This window comes from Nomascus leucogenys, chromosome 3 (genome assembly GCF_006542625.1).
Source record: "Nomascus leucogenys isolate Asia chromosome 3, Asia_NLE_v1, whole genome shotgun sequence".
Classification (NCBI taxonomy): domain Eukaryota; kingdom Metazoa; phylum Chordata; class Mammalia; order Primates; family Hylobatidae; genus Nomascus; species Nomascus leucogenys.
Genome location: NC_044383.1, coordinates 29421565 through 29443134, shown reverse-complemented (window position 1 = coordinate 29443134; position 21570 = coordinate 29421565). Strand labels below are relative to the sequence as shown.

The 21570-nt window shown below is 38.6% G+C and overlaps 1 protein-coding gene across 1 annotated transcript in view; it reads right to left on the bottom strand.

The window, feature by feature from the left end:
• Positions 1 to 21570, bottom strand: part of CFAP43 (cilia and flagella associated protein 43) — a 99461-nt gene that overhangs the window by 53620 nt on the left and 24271 nt on the right. The window contains exons 6-14 of the mRNA XM_030807387.1: positions 21187 to 21346; positions 19482 to 19552; positions 17172 to 17303; positions 11566 to 11682; positions 10485 to 10565; positions 7477 to 7625; positions 5816 to 5919; positions 1918 to 2058; positions 972 to 1144 (exon numbers count right to left, since the gene is read on the bottom strand). Coding sequence (XP_030663247.1) covers positions 972 to 1144; positions 1918 to 2058; positions 5816 to 5919; positions 7477 to 7625; positions 10485 to 10565; positions 11566 to 11682; positions 17172 to 17303; positions 19482 to 19552; positions 21187 to 21346 — 1128 coding nt within the window. The remainder of the gene's footprint in view (positions 1 to 971; positions 1145 to 1917; positions 2059 to 5815; positions 5920 to 7476; positions 7626 to 10484; positions 10566 to 11565; positions 11683 to 17171; positions 17304 to 19481; positions 19553 to 21186; positions 21347 to 21570) is intronic.

Sequence of the window (21570 nt, the reverse complement as noted above, 5' to 3'; positions counted from 1 at the left end):
CTAAGTAAAGTCTTCTTTATTTGTTTACTTGCCATTAAAAATCCTAGCCTATACTGATAATCTTTGCTTTTACTAATCATTTTCATATATCATCGTGCTTAAGTCAAAATAATGTAGTCAATATTCCCCGTATGTTTCACGCATTCCTACCTCCAAGCCTCTGCACATGTCCTTCCTTTTGTCTGGAATGCCCTTCTCTACTCCATCCCCACCAGTCCTGCCCTGCCTCTCTATATGAGCGCTGCCCACCAAAATTGTATGCAATATCTCTCCATGTCTAAATCTTACTTTTCAAAGCCCAGATCAAAATTGCTTCCTTCATGAAACTTTTCTTGAATCTCTCTTGCCACTAATCATTTATTCCTTCTCTGTGTCTAGTCCTGGCTACTCTGTCAAAGAAGAGCTTTGACTGAAGAATTTAGAGGAAGGAAGGTAGACCTTATCAAAGTGGGTAGACAGACATCAAGGGAAACTGACAGGTCAAGGGGCAGCAAGCAGGAGGGTACTGGGCCATTATGTGCAGCAAGAGGTGACACAATGCATGAGAAGTCTGAAGAGAGTGTAATGAAAAAATGCCAGAAACACAGTTTATTTTTTGTAATTTTGGTTATGGCTTAGATGCAAAGTTCCACTGCAAACCAAATCATCTACCTTGTAGCCCTTGGCATATGTAGAATAGATTTCCTAATGCTAGGTTGTTTTTTAAGGCACTAAACTAATATTGTGTCATCTGCACGTTTATCTGACAAAGATGATGTATGTGGCAAAAGTATCAGGTTGCTCAAATATATTGTATGATGGATTAACAAATAACACTATATATCTAGCTCAAGGGAATTATATTAATATAATGAAGGCATTTGTTAACTGAACTATTCTGTTAAAGTGGTCAAGAGGATCACATCTAATCAGTAAAATGTGTCAATCTTGATTGCTAAGATAAACGAGAGCACACTTAAGTGTTGACATACTTCTTTAGGAAGAAGGTAGCTACAGATGTATGGCACTTGACTACAGAAGCCATATATTTGGTTACTTTGAAAGCCCAAGACTGCAGAGGACAGAGTGTGCTCCAACTCATACAGGTACTTATGAATGATTTCATCTTTCAGCCTTCCTCTTTCATCAGCAAAGGTTGTGGAAACTATTAGATTTGGAAAAAGAAGAGAAATCACTTGCACCATATATTAATTTTGGTTTTTTAAAATTATGAACAATTATGAAAAGCAAAATAAAATTTAAATGCTCAATTAATATTGCGGAAGCTAGTAGGTGATAAAAATGATTTAAAAACACTTGTCTCCCTAGAAATACTTGAGTATTAAATGACTGATAGTGGGTAAAATATTTCTGTAATGCCTTAATTTTTAATCAATTAACTTAGAGACATATTAAAAGAAACCCATGGTAGTATAGAGATTCTTATAAAAACATAAAAGTACTTGGAGGTTGTCGGCTCTCTTCTGCTCTATAACTACATATTTGCAAAACTGCTAACCTGATGTATTTGTCATTAAAACAAGGAAAGAGTATCTATTTTCTCATACCTTTTTATCCAGAAAACTTTCTTTATAATTTTGTCAGTGAAGGGAACTACACTGTAATCTATCTGAATTTAACCTTGTCTATTCAAAGCTACAAAACAAGAGACATCACAAAAATAACAAATCAATTTGATGTGTCCGTTGATCCTATCTCTTTTCCTATGGTAATAAAGCAGACTCATGAGTCAGGAAGCCCAGAGGAAAAGTCCACACTTCAAACTGTTTAGCACCTTGGTTTTACTTTGTAAAGTTAGACAAAAGGTAGTCATTTTACCTCTTCACATGCCAAGAGAAAAACAAAACAAACCCAAAAAACAGTAACAATGATGTATCTGGGCTCAAGAGCAGAATTGGCTGCTTATGTTTTCCTTACCTTGTGGCAGTAATGTAGGCAGTGTGAACATCTCCAACCTGCTTCTCCCTGCTTCTGGAAGCGAGGAAAGCACCATCACTTCCACTATGTCTGTTTCTAAAAGAGACACTGTGGATATCTGTAAAATGTCTTTGGCCACCTCTGAAAGCAAACAGAAATCAACACCACAAGTGGTTACTGATAAGTTTAAATGATCTTTTACCTTTCCAATTAAGGTATCACCCATGGACTTGCCTTCACTAAATCTTTAGAATCAAATTATTTGCTGGACATTTAAAGTGACCTTTAAACATAAGTTACAGGGACATTTTTGATGAATGGATGAGGGATTCTCATGATTAGATGTCTAGACCAGCAAATTCAAACCAGCCCAGTCTGTCTGGGTTTCTTTCCCAGCCAGGGTGGCCCCAGAGTGCACCATCTCCACCGCCTATCCCTCCAAACCAGCATCTGCATGAGCTGGTCCCCACAAGTCCACTCCAGCCAGGTTACCTAATCCTAAGAGTGGGTAAACTCAGGCATCGGCCTTCTTTGCATCTGTGGTCAAGGACTGTGGGTGTGGTAGAAACATGTGACTTTATGAGCTTGCTCCACTAGAAAGCCAGCTGATCTAACCTCTGCAAGGTGTGCCAGGCCTGAAGCCCATATTGGATTTGTTCCAGATTCACTCTTCCACTCTTCATGGGACTGTGCTGCAGGTGCCCACTTTCTCAGGCCCTTCCCCAGGCAGTCAGCAGATGTCCTTCCCTCTTCCTTAACAAGGAAGACCAAGGACATCTACATAAACTCAATCTCAACTTTCTTATCCTGAGACTCACACCTTCCCCCTGTCTGTTTCCATTTTCTCCCTTCATTTCCTGACATTGATGTAGGAACAAAATGTAACCCCTCCCTGTCTGTGATTTTTGAGCCCATTCCTCCAATCTCCTATTGGACCATACATTATCAATCACCTCTTTTTAGCTTCTTGTGTCCCTTATGGTTCCTTTTATTCAGCCCTCATGACTCCCCTGTCTTCAAATAAGAACCTTCCTCCAACTCTGCTGTCTCACAACAGTTACCATCTGACTCTCTTTTCTCCACTGCAAACTTCCTAAAGTAGGTTTGGCACTTTCTGACTTAATTTTCTTACCTCTATTCCCTCCCTAACCTTCTTCATTCCAAAGAAGTAGCTCTCTCAGGGATCACCTGCTGACTGGCAAATATATGAGAGCCTATCCCAGCCCTCTCCCTACCCACACTTCTGTGTCAGCCTGTACTTTCATCCGCCTTCCTTCTTTAGGCTGTTTCTAGAGAGGATGACTCCCAGTTCTCTTATTACTCTGGCCCAGCCTCAGTTTTCTTCACTGCCTCATCTTCCTCTGTCCACAGCTTCAATATAAAATGTGGACCAGGGTTCTATTCCCAGCTTCTTCCATCCTACCCTCTGGCCAAACAGATACATTAAAAATGGGGCTGGGAACAGTGGCTCATGTCTGTAATCCCAATGCTTTGGGAGGCTGAGGTGGGAGGATCGCTTGACTCCAGGAAATCAAGACCAGCCTGAGCAACATAGAGAGACATTTTCTCTACTAAAAAAAAAAAAAAAAAAAGGCCAGATGTGGTGGCTCATGCCCGTAATCCCAGCACTTTGGGAGGCCGAGGCGGGCGGATCACGAGGTCAGGAGATCAAGACCATCCTGGCTAACACGGTGAAACCCCGTCTCTACTAACAAATACAAAAAATTAGCCTGGCACGGTGGCGGGCACCTGTAGTCCCAGCTACTCAGGAGGCTGAGGTGGGAGAATGGTGTGAACCCAGGAGGCAGAGCTTGCAGTGAGCCAAGATCACACCACTGCACTCCAGCCTGGGTGACAGAGCGAGACTCTGTCTCAAAAAAAAAAAAAAAAAAAAGTAAACAAAAACAAAACAGAAAACAAGCCAGGCTTTGGGGCATAAACCTGTAGTCCCAGCTACCCAGGCGGCTGAAGCAGCAGGATTGCCTGAGCCTAGGAATTCAAGGCTATAGTGAGCTATGATTGCACCACTGCACTCCAGCCTGGGTGACAGAGCAAGACTCTAGAAAATAAAATAAACGAAATGAAATGGAATATTTAGGCAGGATATACATCCACTCTGAGGTCAGCCACAGGCTGTACCACACTGTGCCATCTAATTTGCATATTTAGTTACCTCTTTTGCCCCGTTAAGCATCTAGGTTTACTTCTACTCTGTTGAGCCATCTCATCAGCTTCCATGATTTCAAGATCAGAATTCTATCATTAAGCCTTGAACTACATATCCTGATTTCCAAACTTATTCTAAATATGCCCAAATGAAGAGTTTATTGGCTTTAAACCTACGGAACTCATCAGCTCAACCTATTCCTCAACCTCTATAACTTTCTTCTTCAACTAATGGCATTGCGAACTTCCACCATTCAGGCCAGAAATTTTGGAGTCATCGCTTATCCCTTCCTTTCGCATCAAATACCAAGTCCTACCAATTCCATCACTCATGGTTGTGCCCTCTTCTCTTTCTGTAACTGCAGCATGAGTTTGTGCATTGTGGATAAGAGCACACGCCCTGAAACTGGACTTCCTTAATTGGGCTCTGCCACTAACTAGATGCATGGCCTTGAACAAGTACTTAGCCTCACTGTGCTTCAATTGCCTCATGTGAAGGGATAATAGTAGTATCAATTTCATGAAAGTTGTCTAAGAATTCAATGGGTGGAGACATGCTAAGGGCTTAGAATACTGGCTACCACATAGGTATTCCTCAATAAGTGTTGGCTGTTGCTATGATTATGACTATGATCATCTCTTGCCTTGGCTAGTATTATAGCTTCCAATCTTATCTTTTTAATTTCATTCTTTTGCCTTTCTACTCCATCCTTCACACTGGTATCAGAGTCAGTCTCTAAAAACCAAGTCAAATCATGCCAGCTCCATCTTGAAACCACTGATGATGGCTCATTAACCACATAACAATTCCAGACTCTTTGGAATGATATTCAAGCTCCTTTTTCTTTCAGACTTCATTGCCAGTCATCTTCTAGTAAACTCTTCCATTTACCTGTTATACCAGACTTTTTTTTACCATTCCAAGTGCCTTTGTTTGGGTTATTATTTTGAGCAGGAATACTAACATGTCCTATCCCTCACCTATGAAAATCCTTCAAACCCACTACTTTAAGCCCTTGGAAAACTCTCCTATAATCCTCCACACGCCCTGACCAGTGCCCACCTTCACCTCCACTCCTCTCCTCACACTTGGCAGAATGAATTGCTGCTGTATCTCAGCCTACACACCATTCTGCACTTTCCTCCTCCACTAAATTGTCTCCTTAATATTTTCATCCCCCTACAAGGCCTAGGTTTGGCATTTTGCACCTTGTAGGCACTCACTAATTTTTATAAGTCAATGATAAACAAATTTAAAAATTTAGGAGTGGGACTTGGCAAAGTGTGAGGAGCAAAAAAAAAAATTTTTAAGTAGAATTAAAAAAAAATTGTGTGTGTGTGGGGAAACACATATATAGTTGGCATGTAAAGCCAGAGAGAAAATAATGAGAAAATTCTTTATTAGAGATAAAATATTAAAAAATATTTTCCAGAGAAATCAACCCAACTTCTCTGTATGTTAATATTAGAAATGTTCAGCCATTTCATTAATGTATTCAATAATTGATTCAAGAAAATTTATTATCAACTATGTACCAAGCAGATAACTCTAATATTCCAAATACATCAAAATATAATGTGAGAATTCTCCTAAGTAACCTGTTATTTAAAGGTTTCTCTTTCAGAAAATATACCATAAATAATTGTTTCAATATAATTCCATTTTCATAACCTTAAATTCTTTGAAATAAAGTAATCAATATTTTAAATTAATCAGCATTCTATGTTGTACCTGTGAATCCAATAATCTGAAATGAGCTTGAGGAGTTGGCATTGATAATAAAGACTTTTCCTTCTGACGTTCCAACTAACAGAAATATTCCTCGCTGATCATAACTAGAAAAGAAGAAATGTGATGATCAAATCCCAATTGTTTCACCAGCTAGACGGTGAACAAGTTTATTGAATGGCCACAGAGATATGTTCAAAGCCAGTCATTTTTACAGTTTGCGATTTTTAATATTCTCTGACCTTATAAAAGTGGAGTGATTACATGTGGATATAATCATTGTACTTTAGGCCAATGCTATTTCCAAATTGCAACTTTAATAAATACAGTCAAGAAGATTCAGTAAAGATGGGCAGTTGGTTCATCATAAGTGAATGAAACATGTCAGTAGAGCTTTCTTGATTTTCAAGTGCATATAAGCAATTCTCAAATTAGTAGTGGGTGTGACATTTCATTACCCTGTGTCTGGTACCTGGCAGTGGGAGGAAGAATGTAGTGAAACATGTCTACAACTTCATCAAATTAGAAAAAGTGGGAAGACGCAAATTAGAATAAGAGGATCTGAGAAAGGAAAGGTACAAAAAATGACAGTGCAGAAAGGTGGGGGATAAATGGAAGGAGGTTATCCATCCTTCCCCACTGAGCTAGGGTGGTGGAGCTGGGCAGTCCACAGTGGCAGGGCCAGCTCCTCAGTGTGCTAGCTGTGTAATGTGTAATCTTGGACAATGCTTTTCTTCACCTCTCTCACCCTGAATTCCCTAATTTGTCTAATAGGGATAAGAATAACACCTTTCTGACTGGTGTTTTGAGGATCACATTCCATAAGCTACAGTGATCTCAAGCTGTAAAGCAGAATACAAATGTCTGTTCTTATTAATACCTAATAATATAATAAATTAAAAAGAAAGAGTAATAATGATAGCAACTACAAGTCCAAATCTACTGTCTCTATATTGTCATCTTAAAAGTATTGCTTCAAAAGTTTTGAAATACTCTAAATGTTCATTAATATACTGTTTTTAAAAAATGATAGTATATTCATATAATAGAATACTATGTGGCTATACAAATAATCAGGCTGGTCTTTATGTGTGGATATAAAACATTCTCCAAGATATACCATTAAGTGAAAAAAGAAATGAGGCATTGTACACAGTTTTCTCCTTTTAAGAGCAAAGGCAGTGACTCTGGAGCCCAACTACCTGGGTTCAAATCCCAACATTTGCCATTCACTATCTGTGTACTATTGAGCAAGTTATTTAAAATCTTTGTGCCTCATCTTCCTCACCTGTCAAACAGAGACAACAAGAGTATTTACCTCATGGAGTTAATATAGCAGAAGTGCCTGGCACACTATACACACTTGATGACCATTGATACAAATAAAAAGAAGTGCTTATTATGTTTTGCTTGTTCATGGATAAAACATCTCAGGAGAGACATGAGAAATTGGTACCAGGCTGCCTGCAAAGACAGACCTGGGTATGGGGGGTACTTTACTACACAGCCCTCTGTACCTTTTGAGTGTTGAACTGTGTGAATATATTAACATTCAAAACAAATGAAACATGTTAAACTTAAAATTAAAAGAAAGGATGGCTTCACTAGAATTTTCAACAGACGGGTGTGACACAGAGCCGCTCCTGGAAGCAGAAGGGACTTACACGACGTGCTGCACGGATGATTCCGAGAGAAAGGCCTTGTGCATGACCTGAGGGGATTCCTTATCATATACGCTGATGAAGCAGACAGAGCCACCCTCCGTGCCCACAGCTGCAGAGAGGGAGGACGGACAGCAAGCCAGAACCGTCGCCTGTTTAAAATAAACCTCAGATGTGTATCTCCATTGTGCCTGCTCTCCTACACGTAAGAATGCTATTATACAATGTATTTGAAAAGCCTGCAGGATGAGAAAAGTGGCAAGAGTTGTGTGGTGGGGTCTTTCAAATTATAGCCTCAATGTTCCTGAGCTGATCAACTGCATAAGATGGCACAGGAATCTGTACATCTTATTCTTTTATCCTAAAATTACAGTAATAAAAATTATAGAGAGATTTCTTGAAATTTAAATCATGGCATCATTTTTAATCCCTAAATTTTACAAAATGATGATGAAATGATTATGCCAATAATCTATTTAAGTGACTGTGAAACAACTAGACCAATAATAGTGAAAAATAAAACAAGAAATTTAAAAGAAATTCTTAGCATCTTTTAAACATTTTTAAATTTGTATTTATTTATTAGCGATGGGGTCTTGCTCTGTCTTGAACTACTGGGCTCAAGTGATCCTACTGTGTCAGCCTTCCAAGTCGCTGGGATTACAGGTTCAAACCACCACACCTGGCTTCTTAAAACATTTTTATAGATCCTGAGATGCTGGTATGACTAAGACTTAAGAAAATAACTATATCACTGGAAGATGTATTCAGTCACCAAAGAAATGCGTAACAGATTCCCATTTATCTCACAATGATTTATACAGAATATGATGTTCTAAGAGAATAAATTGACTTTTATAATACTAGTGAAATCAGTATTCTTTCTCTATAAACACTTTGTAGATTATTTTGAATAAAATCGTGGAACGTAGGACTGAAAAAGAACATAAGAGATCATTTTGCAAAATAGAAAACACAGGCCAAGGAAGTCCAGCAGCTTGCCCAAGGATCCCATATGTGGTGACAAACTTCAGATGAAGCACCCAGGTGTCCTGCCTTATTAGAATGCACACAGTCTCCCAATTGAGTGGGCTTTTTATAAAATTGAAAACCTCTATGGGAAGTGTGTGTGTGTGTGTGTGTGTATGTGTTCCCAAAATAAAAATAATCAGCTGAAATTCTCCTTCATTCCAGGGCAATGGTGTGCTAGTCTGAAAATGTACAGCAAGGGCCAGAGGAGTCTTATGTACCCTTGCAGGTACCATCAGGGGATGCTGCTAGTGTCCAGGTATCTTGACACTGTACTGCTGGACTGGGATCCCGCAGGACCACTGCCTGAAGGAAGGCAACACAGTCCCAGACACAGGCAGAGAGACCTGGCATCAGCATTACTGTGTCTGGATCAATTCTCTGTAGGGTAATGGTACCTGTATCCCTCCTTGCCCAAGAGGAACAAGGTATATCTTGATTGTATGGGCCCCTGGGTGAGTTGTTAAATGTTTATATGTCTCTAATGTGTCAAAGGACATGTGATTAAATGCACTTGTAAGATCTCTCCTAGTTTACTATTTCTAATAGAAATGAATACATATAACCCTTTGTCACATAGATTATGGAGTCTTTTCATATTTCAAGTTTTCTCAGTAAGAATTTTATCTTTACTTTTGTGGGAGAGTTTTATTTATCACATTGAATTACGTATCTTTTGCATCTTATGTAAAATATGATGCTTAGTCTTTTATAATTAAGATTTTAGTTTTATAAAAGGGAAGGATTGAAACTTCCCTACCTAATACCAAGATCCATTTCTCAACTAGAACTGTGTAATGCAGCAAATAATATTATTTTTTAAAAAAGAAAGCATTACCATTGTTTCTTGGTCCTTTTAAAATGTTACTTTATGCAAAATGCACTGTGAACATGGCAGAAATAATGGTATCACATTGTGATAGGTGTTGTGGGCAGTGTGGTTTGCAACTCAGCATCCATACGCCCTCCTTCTGGAAAATCTCTTGAATATTCACTGGGAAATTATCCCTCCCCTATCCTCAGGGATGAGTGGAATGAATCTAACTCCTATTTCCAGGGCTGAGTTTGTGTGTTAATTATGCACTTAATTGCATTTCTCATCCCCTGTGCATATGATTAGTTCACAGATGTTATTAAGACATTACAAGACATTTACTGAACCTTCTGGAAAGAAGAAGCATCTTTGTTCTTCCTTCTCCTACAGCAGGAATTTTTCTTCCCTCTCTGACAGTATGATGTGAGGTTGGCAACTGTGGTATCTGGGTGCACCTCAATGAGGCCTAAGATGAAACTAAAGGCATAGTGTGGAGACAAAAAGACAAGGTCCTTGGTATATCATTTAAACTGCTGGATTGAGGCACACATGAGGCCAGACAAGTTCTGTACTTTATAGTTGATTGTGCCAATAACACTTACTTTTTAATTTTGGCTTAAGCTAGTTAGAGTGGCAACTTTCTTTCATTTCTAATTGATTCCCATTAGATGGGACCATTTAACCAATTATGGCCAAAGGGATATTTCATTTCTGAAAAAAAGCACTTACTTGCTGATTCAAGAGCACCCCCTCTCCCTCCAAAAGACCTTTCAGCACTCTCTTCCTCTCCTGCCGCACAGCACAGAGGGAGTATTCTTTGGTGGAACCCCCATCAGGCTGGCTCCCTGAGAGATTGTGCAAGAGGGACCCCTGCCAATCCACAATGAACTTATGGCATGAGTAAGACATAAACTACTGGGGTTTCAAAAACAACTGCCACCACAGAAAAACTTATTGTTTTCTATAACCAATATAGTATGCTATGGTTCCACTCTTGGGGCTGTGGCATATACTTTACACACAGGGATTACTCTAAATCTAGAAGGCAAAAATGCAGTGAGGCTTCTGTAACAAGTATTTCTACAGACTATTGACATGTGAATATGAAAAGGTAGACTGGATTAGAATTCAATATATTTTTTAAAATCCATTTATCAAGTATACTTACTGGGGTATTCAGATAAATCTTGCTTACACAAGCACAATCCTCCAGCCACCAAACACAAATTTCCCCTGAATGTGTAAGTGTCTGTAACAAAAAGAAAAACAAAAACTCTACATGGAAAATAAGACTTTCCTATGGAAGCACGTCCTACTTCCCTTTCCAGTGTGTCGATGACTTGGTATAAAATTTCATTTTATTTACGTAAATAATAAGGATTAAAAATACTTATTTTATCATTTCAACGCCAATGCTTTGTTTCTGAACAAATATTAACTATTATTTTTAATGCAATTTAAGTAATACATAACTAGTATTAGAAAAGTAAAATAAAGATTTTTCATGTAACATATTAAAGATAAAAGTTGCTTATAAAAATCAGTAAAACTATTGCCTAATGAACAAATGTAGAAACAGGAAACTATACATTGTTCTTTTTTAAATTACTAGAACTTTTTTTTTAGAGCAGTTTTAGGATTACAGAAAAATTGAGCAGAAAGTACAGAGAGTTCTCCTTCACCTTCCCCTCCACACACCTATTACCCTACTATTAACTTCTTGCATTAGTGTGGTACACTTGTTACAATTGATGAGCCAATATTGACATATTATTATTGACTCCTTAGACTGAATTAATGTATTGTACATGGCAAGTATTTCATTTTCAACCTCAGGTGGTACTGCTGCATTACCCGGAAAAGAAGATACTAAATAAATACTAACAGCTTACTGAGTGCTGATGACTCATTAGCAATGAATGTGTTTTAAAACGTATTAAAGCCTGGCTTGCAGAGCTTGGGTGGTGAAAACCAAAAGATGGCTCCTAAGATCTCAATTGTGTTGGCTGTTTTCAGAAGATGATATTATGAAGTCACAATATGAGGGTATCATTCTAACCAGGGGGTAGATTTGAGGATGGAAGTGTCTGGCATCTCCACCACAGTCTTCAAGGTCAGCCTCTGCCTCCTATTCGCATTGCTTTGCCCATGAACTTTCAAAGTTAGCCAATAACATATAAACAGGGATTTAAATCTTGCAACATCATCGTATCTTTAGTCCTACTGTGACACAGTAAAATATTCTTTACCATGAAGTGTTGGGTTCCAGGTGTGATAAAGTCAATTGCCTGAAATTTCCCATCACAAGCATCTAGGACTTTATTTAAGGTTGGCTCCTTACCAAAAGTGTAGATATAAACAGATCCCTGATAAACACACAAAAGAAAAGAAACATATTGTAATTGTTGTGTATATAGTTCAACAAATATTTATTAAATGCCTACTGTAACCAAGGCCCTATGTGGAAACAGAAGATGAGAAATCACAGATCAACTCAGTAAGACCTTGACCCTGAAGGGCTTAAAATCCAGACACTTGATTTATTTGTTTGTTTATTGATTGATTCGTTGATTCATTCATTCATTCACTTATTCATCATTTTATTTTATTTTATTTTAATTAATTAATTTTTTGAGACAAAGTCTTGCTATTGTTGCCCAGGTTGGAGTGCAATGGCACAATCTCAGCTCACTGCAACTTCCACCTCCCAGGTTCAAGCGATTCTCCTGCCTCAGCCTCCTGAGTAGCTGGGATTATAGGCATGCGCCACCACGCCCAGCTAATTTTGTATTCTTACTAGAGACAGGGTTTCGACATGTTGGTCAGGCTGGTTTCAAACTCCTGACCTCAGGTGATCCGCCCGCCTCGGTCTCCCAAAGTGCTGGGATGACAGGCGTAAGCCACTGTGCCTGGCCTCATAAATAACCATAAGACTTTCTTCTTCAATTCCAGACATTTGTTTTTTATTTTTAATTTTTTTAAATTGTATTTTTTTTGTGTGTGTGACTGAGTCTCCCTCTGTCACCCAGGCTGGAGTGCAATGGCGGGATCTCGGCTCACTGCAACCTCTGCCTCCCAGGTTCAAGAGATTCTCCTGCTTCAGCCTCCTGAGTAGCTGGGATTACAGGTGCCCGCCACTGTGCTCAGCAAATTTTTGTATTTTTACTAGAGACGGGGTTTCACCATGTTGGCCAGGCTGGTCTCAAACTCCTGACCTCAAGTAATCCACCCTCCTCGACCTCCCAAAGTGCTGGGATTATAGGCATGAGCCACCACGCCTGGTCTCCCAGACATTTATTTTTTAATTTACAGAACATAACAAAACATTTTTTCCTGTTTCAAAAATAATATCTATTTATGTAGAAAATTTGGAAAATGTGGAAAACCCAAAAAGTTGTTAAGATGTACTAAATCCTACCACATGCTAAATATAATGGAAGGAACACTAAACATTTAAACAAGCCTTTGTAGAAATAGTTGAGGTATGGCTGAAGCTGTCACTTTATGCTTATTATTTTCAGCTCCCAAACTCACCTCTAAAAAAAAATCTATTCTGTAATGAATGCATCTCTACCAAGTAGCTGGTAATATAATATGGTCACTTAACCAGGAATAAGAAGTCTGCTTTCACCTAATCACAAGTTCTTCGTGTTTACTTGAGTTAAACATAAATATTTCTGGTCTTATCTAAAAAAATATGATCACGGAACTTACCTTCCACTGGGAGATTCAGACAATAAATAATATAACCAAATAAAATACACTGTAAGTTAAACAGTGATAATTGTAAGAAGAAAGAAAATATGACAGAGAAGGAGAACATTATATAGCAAAATAAGAGGGTGAAATTTTAAAGTGCGTGTTTAAGAAAGACTTCAGTGAGAAGGTGTGGCAGGCCAGGTCTCACTAACAGCTGAACAGGCAGGCCTCCATGACAACTGTTTCAGCAATGACTGAGTGGTTAAGTTAAATATTAAAAGCTAATAGAGCCAGTGCCCTTATACAAACGCTTGAATGTAACAAAACCCCACCAAGAGTTTTGCCTAGGCCTTTCCTGGGCCTTGAAGCATGACAAGATAACGAAGGAATTCTTAACAGGACTCACTTAGGATTAAATAAGTTTTATTGGGGGGTCGGAAGAAACTCCCCAGACCTCCACAAACAAGCTTTATTGGGGGTCTAAAGGAACTCCCCAAACCTCCATGATTTAGCAGGAGACAAAATAAGGGTAATCATCCCTGGCACTTGAACCCATCTAGATTAAGTAAATTTACTGAGGCTCCAGAGGAAGGTCTTCAGGACTCAGGCCTTAGTTATATATTAAAGTTAATCACTTACGTCTTTAGATGAATGCACACTTGCATGTAGACATATAGTTTAGAACGTATATAAGCTCTGGAAAGCTTTGTAATATTGAGTTGGTCCAGTGACATTTTCCCAGCCTTCTCCCTGTATCCAGTTATAGAAATAAACTCCCTTCTTTCCCAGTTCATCTGCATCTCATCATTGGGCCAGAAGAACAAACAGCCCAACCCTCGGTTCGGTCCGGGAACAAAGGTAACTTTAGAGAAAAGACTTGAAGGTTCATGCCTATAATCCTGGCACTTTGGGAGGCTGAGGCGGGCGGATCACTTGAGGCCAGGAGTTTGAGACCAGCCTGGCCAATGTGGTGAAACCCCATCTTTACTAAGAATACAAAAATTTAGCTGGGCATGGTGGCTCACACCTGTAGTCCCAGCTACTCAGAAGGCTGAGGCATGAGAATCACTTGAACCTGGGAGGTAGAGGCTGCAATGAGCTCAGATCACATCACTGCACTCCAGCCTGGGTGACAGAGGAAGACTCTGTCTCAAAAAAAAAAAAAAAAAAAAAAAAAAAGACCCAAAGGAAATGAGGAAACAATCCATGTAGATTCTGTGGGAAGAGCATTCCAGACAGAGGGAAAAGCCAGTACAAAGACTCTGAGGGAGAAGCATGTCTGGCAGGTTCAAGGAAACAGCATGATGGCCAGTGTGGCTGGAGCAGGATGGACAAGAGTTCAAAGTAGTGGCAGATAAGGCCAGAGGTGGGGACTGGAGTCCATGTCATAAAGGGCCTTTAAAAACATAGTAAGGATTTTGGCTTTTTCTCAGAATGACAGGAAATCACTGGAGGGCTCTGCCTAGTAGAGACAAATGCTTTGCTCACCTTGGCTGCTATATTGAGAATACATTGTTTATTCTATCATGTAATGAAAGAAGTGTATTAAAATGTTCCATTAATATCAAAGCTTTGTTTCTCCTTGTCACTCTGTCATGTTTTGTTTTAAATCTCTAAGGCTATGCCATTAGGCACATACATATTTTAAGTATTTATATATTCCTGGTAAATTTAATATTTTATTATTCTGAAATAAGCCCATTTATCTTTAGTAATGATTTTTACTTTAAAACCTATTTTGTCTAATGTTAATATATTTCCACTGGTTTTCTTTTGGTTAATGTTTACATATCTTTTTCCATCTTTTTATATTTGGGTTTAAACATAGATTTTAATTTATGCTTTTTGTTTATCTCAATTGTTTTGCATTTCATTTTCTTTCTCTTTTTTACCTTGTTTTGGGTTAAACTTTTTTTTTACATTTCACTTTCTCTAGTTTGGAAATTTCATCTACTGCTCCTATTCTTTTAGTGGTTACCTTAGAAGTTGTAACATGTATACCTAATATATCAACATCAAAACTTACTTTAAGCTTTATTCTCCTCCTGGGTTATATGGGATCCTTGGAACACTTTATTCTATATACTCTGCTCCCCTGCCACCCCCAACTTATATTATTGTTATTTGGGATTTTAGTTCAATATTATTTTTAAACCTACTTTCACATTTTTTTTTTTTTTTGCTGTTGTATGCAGTGTTCATTTACCGTACATCTTCTACAATGTGTCATTCTCCACCCATTACTACTGCTCTTTATTTTTGTTGCATCATAGACCTCCCCACCTGGGATCATTTTCCTCTGCCTGAAGTAAATTCTTTAGAATTTTCTCTAGTGATAGTCAGCTGCTGACACACTCTTTTGGAGTGTCTAAAATGTCTTTTTTCACCTGCATACTGAAAAGATGTTTTCATTGGGTATAGAATTCTAGGTGGTAATTATTTTCTTTCATTACATCAGGGGTCATCAACTTTTTCTATAAATAGGCTGACAGTAAATATGTTAGGCTTTGCAAACCATGTAGTCTCTGCCACAACTATTTAATGCTGCCATTGTGGTGTGAAAGAAGCCATAAACAATATGTAAGTGGGTGTGGCTATGTTCCAATAAAATCTTATTCGAAAAACATGCAGCAGGCTAGTTTTGCCCCATGGAGCCACAGTTTGCTGATCCCTGCACTACACTGAAGATATTATTCCACTATTTCTTGCTTACATTATTGCCACAGAGAAGTCAGCTATTAGTCTAATTGAAATTCCTTAGAAGTAATCTGTCTTTTCTCTGACTGCTTTTAAAATTTTCTCTGTCTTTGGTTTTCAACAGTTTCACTTTGGTAAGTCTAAGTGTGGATATCATTTTATGTATTCTGTTTGGGATTCACTGGACCTCTTAAATCTGTAAATTCATGTCTTTAAGCAATTCTGGAAAATCCCCAGTCAATATCTCTTTAATTATTGCCTCTGTCCCACTTTCTCCTCTCTGGACTCTAATCAAGCATATGTTAGGTCTTTTCACTTTATTGTTCTTATCCCTTATGTTCCCTTCTGTATTTCCTACCCTTTTGCTTTTCTAGGTGACATTCTGAATAACTTCTTCTGATCTATCTTCAAATTCATTTATTCTCTCTTTGGCTATGTCCAACCTTTTGTCAGACATGTTCATTTAATTTTTACTTTGCTAGTGTATTTTTCTTCTTTAGAAGTTCTATTTGGGTCTTTCCTCCTTCGTTTATGATATCTTTTTCCTAGTTTCCTATTCTCCATAGATATTTTAAGCTAGTCATTTATTTATTAAAACATAAGTTAGCATAGTTTTTTTTTTTAAAAAAACTTCTGGTAATTATTAGAAACAAAAGTCTTTCCATACTTAAATTTAAGTTTCTTTCAGGCAGAAAATCATTGAATTTGTTTGCAATTCATCTAAAATGATTGTCTAGCAATATAAATATCTGCTAATCTTGATGTCTGAAGATCATTCCATTAATTAGGAATCTTTCTAGCAGTATAATTGAAGTAAATGTTTGTTTTAATCTTGCAATAATTCATTTTTCTTCTTATAGAACCCACATTTTCTTTGGAGAACAACCTATGCCCCAATCTCAGTTCTCATTTAAGTGGGCTGACTCTACCCACATCCAAGGCTATGCATGTGACTTAGGCCTGGCCAATCAGAGCTTAGGATTCCTATGGTACAAGTGATTGACCCAGGGGTAGACACGTGATTCAGTTAGTGCAATGAGTCTAGATTCCAAGATTTTTTCTTTTCTAGCTGGTATCTTTCCACCAGGGACATCAAGCAGGCAGAAATATAAGCTAGAGCTGCATATAACTCTTAACACCACAAGGGGAGAGTCTGCGTGGAAATGGAGGCAGCAGAGAGGAAACAGAGCCAAGAGATGGAAAAAAACAAGGCATGGTGGCATCATGGCAACTCTTGTATTCAGATTCACTCCTTGCCCTTTCAGTTACATGCACAAAAATAAACCAATAGCTCTTTGTAATTTAGGCCTTTTAAATTGGGTATTTTTTCATTTACAACCTAGAGTCTTGACTAGTAGAGTACCACTGTGCAGCATACTCTGCTCCTTATTCCTGTCATGTAATGATCATAATAATATTATCTGAAAATCACATATCAAGAAATTACCATCCAACATACCTTGTCTGTTTGAATCAGCAACATTGTATAATTGGGAGAAAATGTCATATGTTCTACAGGTCTTTCAATCTCAAGAAAATCCTCGATTGTGTAACTTCTATCTTTAATAATAAAAGAATACACAAAGCCATCCTAGAGATGAGTGAGATAAATGTAGAAAATCAGTCTTAGTCAATGCATAGTATACTTGCCTCATCAGACAAGCTAAGGCTTATTGATTACTTCTACTGTTTATTTGGAATCATCACCTATGTTTGCATAGATGCACTGTCCTCTCATTTTTATTTAGACAACTTTTAACTATGTTCCCTGGTCAAGCTTCAGTTTGATCTCTTTTGTGATACATTTTTCAATTTCCTAAAACTTTACTGACCTCTCCTTTTTTTGAGTTTCTCTAGTATCCCTCTTCTTACTACATTCTTCACTGCACAGGAGGTAGGAAAAATGAAGTAGAGTTTGTGTGGCTTGTATATAGCAGTTTCTTTCCTTCAAAGGACACTAGCCCTCCTGTATGCTCTTTAATCATTATTATGTGCATTTCTTATCTCCCTAAATCACCCAAGGGTAGGCAGTGTGCCTTTTATTCCCTTCAGATCCTCTTTTTCTGTTCCTCATACAGTAGTAGAACATGGCAAGTATCCAATATAAATGGGTTGGTTGATTGGCTGGTTGTGAATAGATGTAGGCCAATTTTATTATTCTCAAGAGGAATTTGAGTTATTTTTACAATAGTGAAAACACTTTGAGGAAATTTACTTATCATTTTCTAGAATAGATCTGTTATAACTAAGAGTGGGGACTTTAGATGGCTGGGTTCAAATGCTTGGGCCCTGGAAGGGAAAGCAGGCAAGGTGCTTTTTTTGAGCTCATTTCCATTCTCCATCACTCACCAGAGCAAATGCTATAATAATTCCTTTAAAGGGGGTTAAACAAACATCAAGGGTGGTCTTGAAGAGGACAAGAGTCATAAAAGGCCACAAATGCAGACTAAATGGAAGTGGAGGAGGGGATTGTCCACTGCAAGGTTGGGGGAGCTAAGTGTAGGTGTATGTGCTCCAGATGGCTTCCTGAGGGTAGAATGTCTCTCACCCTGATGTCACTGCCTAGGTACCCTCAAGGTCCTGGAGATGTCATCTGTGGCAGTGAAACGGACTATGCTAACATCTGGGATAGTTACAACTAGACCTAGGTTTTAGTATAGGTCAGTTCCACACCTTAGCATTGTTTACATTGATTAAAATGTAAAACCATGGAAAAACATGGTCTGGGCCGGGCGCGGTGGCTCACGCCTGTAATCCCAGCACTTTGGGAGGCTGAGGCGGGCGGATCATGAGGTTAGGAGATCGAGACCATCCTGGCTAACACGGTGAAACCCTGTCTCTACTAAAAATACAATAATTAGCCGGGCGTGGTGGTGGGCACCTGTAGTCCCAGCTACTGGAGAGGCTGAGGCAGGAGAATGGCGTGAACCCGGGAGGTAGAGCTTGCAGTGAGCCGAGATCGCACCACTGCACTCCAGCCTGGGAGACAGAGCAAGACTCCGTCTCAAAAAAAAAAAAAAAAAAAAAAAAAAAAACAACAAAAAAACAAAAGAAAAAGAAAAACGTGGTCTGACCCCTTTTATTACTTACTGAGGCTGAGTTCTAATAAATGACAGCAAAGACTTTGGAGTTTGATACACCTATGTTCAAGCCCTAACTCTTCCAATTACTTGCTGGTGAACTCTGTAAGATTAGATTCCTTGTCTGTAAAAGGAGGATGTCAATAGTTTCTATTTGATAAGGTTGTTGTGAGGACCTATAAGATAATACAAGTAAAGTACTTAGTTTGGTGCCTGGCACAAAGCAAGCACCAGGTAAATGGAGGCTATTAATACTGATTTGAATATCAACAATAACATTATGATACATGTAAGTTAAATGGGCATTCACAAGAGTCTAAGCTGCAGCTTAGACAAAGGGTTCCAAACTGGTGTCTGATAACCTAATACATTAAGTGTAGAAATGAGCACGGAACTGGGTTACAGATATTAGGTATTTTTTCATTGCGGAAGGGCAATGGATTTTTAAATTCTATTTGTGTTTGTTTGCAGTAATATATGGTAGTTCATTATATCGTTCCCTCTATTTTGTATAGATTTGAAGCTATTCATAATAAATCTGTTTTAATAGTACCCAAAGAGGAAAACATTTTAATTAATAATGTGACAGATCTGACATCCTAAAATATGGCTCATAATTGTAAATGGCAACAAATGGGAATTGTGAATTTTGTTTAAACCAATTAATTTTGTAAAAAAGAATACATTACAATTCCAGAAGCCAGCACGCCCTCCTTCTGATATACCAAGGTTACTGGACTGATAAAATTTCTTCTGTCTTCTGGAAAAGAAAAACAAGGTAAAGCAAGTGACATGTAATTAAAAGTACAATGTAACAATGAATAATAAAAGCTGCTTTTACTGATGTAAGTCTTATAAATTGTTTTTGAATTCTCTATCATCAGATCTATGTAACTAACATAGATGCTAGATTAGAGAGAGGAGCAAGGCTGGAGGGTACAGTAGGAGTAAAGGGAAGAGAGAAAGGGAGTAGGGAGGGAAGTCAAACCTCATGGCCTCAGTTTTACAGGGAAAGTGAGTCAGAGAATAGGAAAAAAGGCAGATGAGGGACAATGCAATGGGGAAAACTTGCTGGAGGGGGTGGTATTTGAGCTGGGCATTGGCAGATTCGGAGACAATAAGTGCCAAGGGAATGGGCTAGAGGCACGTCTGTGAAATGGTGAAAATAAATGACTGGCTCAGAAAACTCATACTAGGGCATAGTTGGAAATAATATTAATGGAGTAGGTAGGATCAGATTAGGGAGAACGTGAAATCAAGGCAGAGCACTTCTTGAGCTGGGTGTTAAAAGTGGCCTTCAAAAAGGCAATTTGACAGAGATAAGCTGCCTAGTTTGGGTCAGATGTAGATTAAGGTCAGTGAAGTCCATCCTAACGTTGTTACAGAAATCAAGTGTGAAATAGTAAGAGCAGTTGAAATAGAGAGTGCTTTGGACAGGTTTGAGGAGCTTGTCTTGGCAAGGCCCCCTCCTCCCAGGGTCTACATCTACTGCTCAATGAGCGAACAGTGGCTCCTGTGACCCAGGCCCAACCATGGCCACAGCTGATGGGGTCAGGAATAGACACTATATCTAAGGCAGAATGGATCAGGTTCTCTTTCAAATTCTAGCTGAGCAATATGGCAGGGTGTGGTGGCTCCTGCCTGTAATCCCAGCACTTTGGGAGGCCAAGGCAGGCAGATCACTTGAGGTCAGGAGTTCAAGATCAGTCTGGCCAGGATGACGAAACCCCATCTCTACTAAAAATACAAAAATTAGCCAGGCGTGGTAGTGTGTGCCTATAATTCCAGGTAGTGGGAGGCTGAGGCATGAGATTGCTTGAACCCGGGAGGCGGAGGTTGCAGTGAGCCAAGATTGTGCCACTGCATCCTAGCCTGGGTGACAGAATGAGACTCTGTCTAAAAAAAAAAAAACAAAAAAACAACACTTCTAACTGAGCAATAGTAAGGTAATTTTCAAGATGGCTTTTGGGTTTAAGAGATGATCAGCTTGGAGAAAAGGATTGGGGTGGGGGCAGGAAAGGGTATGATTAGCAGACTAAGCAGAATGGGCATATGTATAGAAAAGGATACAGCACAGTAGCCAAGAACTTGGACTCTGAGGTATTATTGCCTGGGTTCAGGTGTCAGCTCCACAGTTTATGTGGACTGGGCCATGTTTCCTAATGTATCTCTTCTGTATCATGGAGATTAATGTGTCTCTCCTCATAATGTTGTTCTGAGGATTACATGAAATATGCATTTAAAGTGATGGTAGAATGCCAACAGCATAGTAACAGCCAGAGGATTAAAAAGAAGGAGGATTCAAAGATGTCTCCAAGAAAGAGAAAAACAGGGAAAACCAAAAAAACCAACAGCCATGGCTATACAGGAATATGAAGCAGGACAGTTTCTCACCCAATGGTGATTCCTCTTCTATCTTATTAAGTACAGTCACTTTCAAGGTGTCTCCATTAATCATTAAAAGATGACCCTCTTCACAGCCAACATACAAGTCACTTGTTGGAGTCCAGCAATGCATAGTTGGGTGAAGCAAAGGATATAGATCATCTTTCGGCTTCAGAGAGAGAATAAAACCTTGTGTTAAGAAAACAATCACGGCTAAGAGCCTGAGAAATACTCACCAGAACAACTGACAAAAAGGAACCATCCTTAACCCCATAGACACAGAAAACATAGGAACATCAAGCACTCATCATAATAATTTTTTTAAAGGACAGATTGACTTTAATTTATTATTTGTACATTTCATGCCCTCATAGCCTTAGATAGTTATAAAAT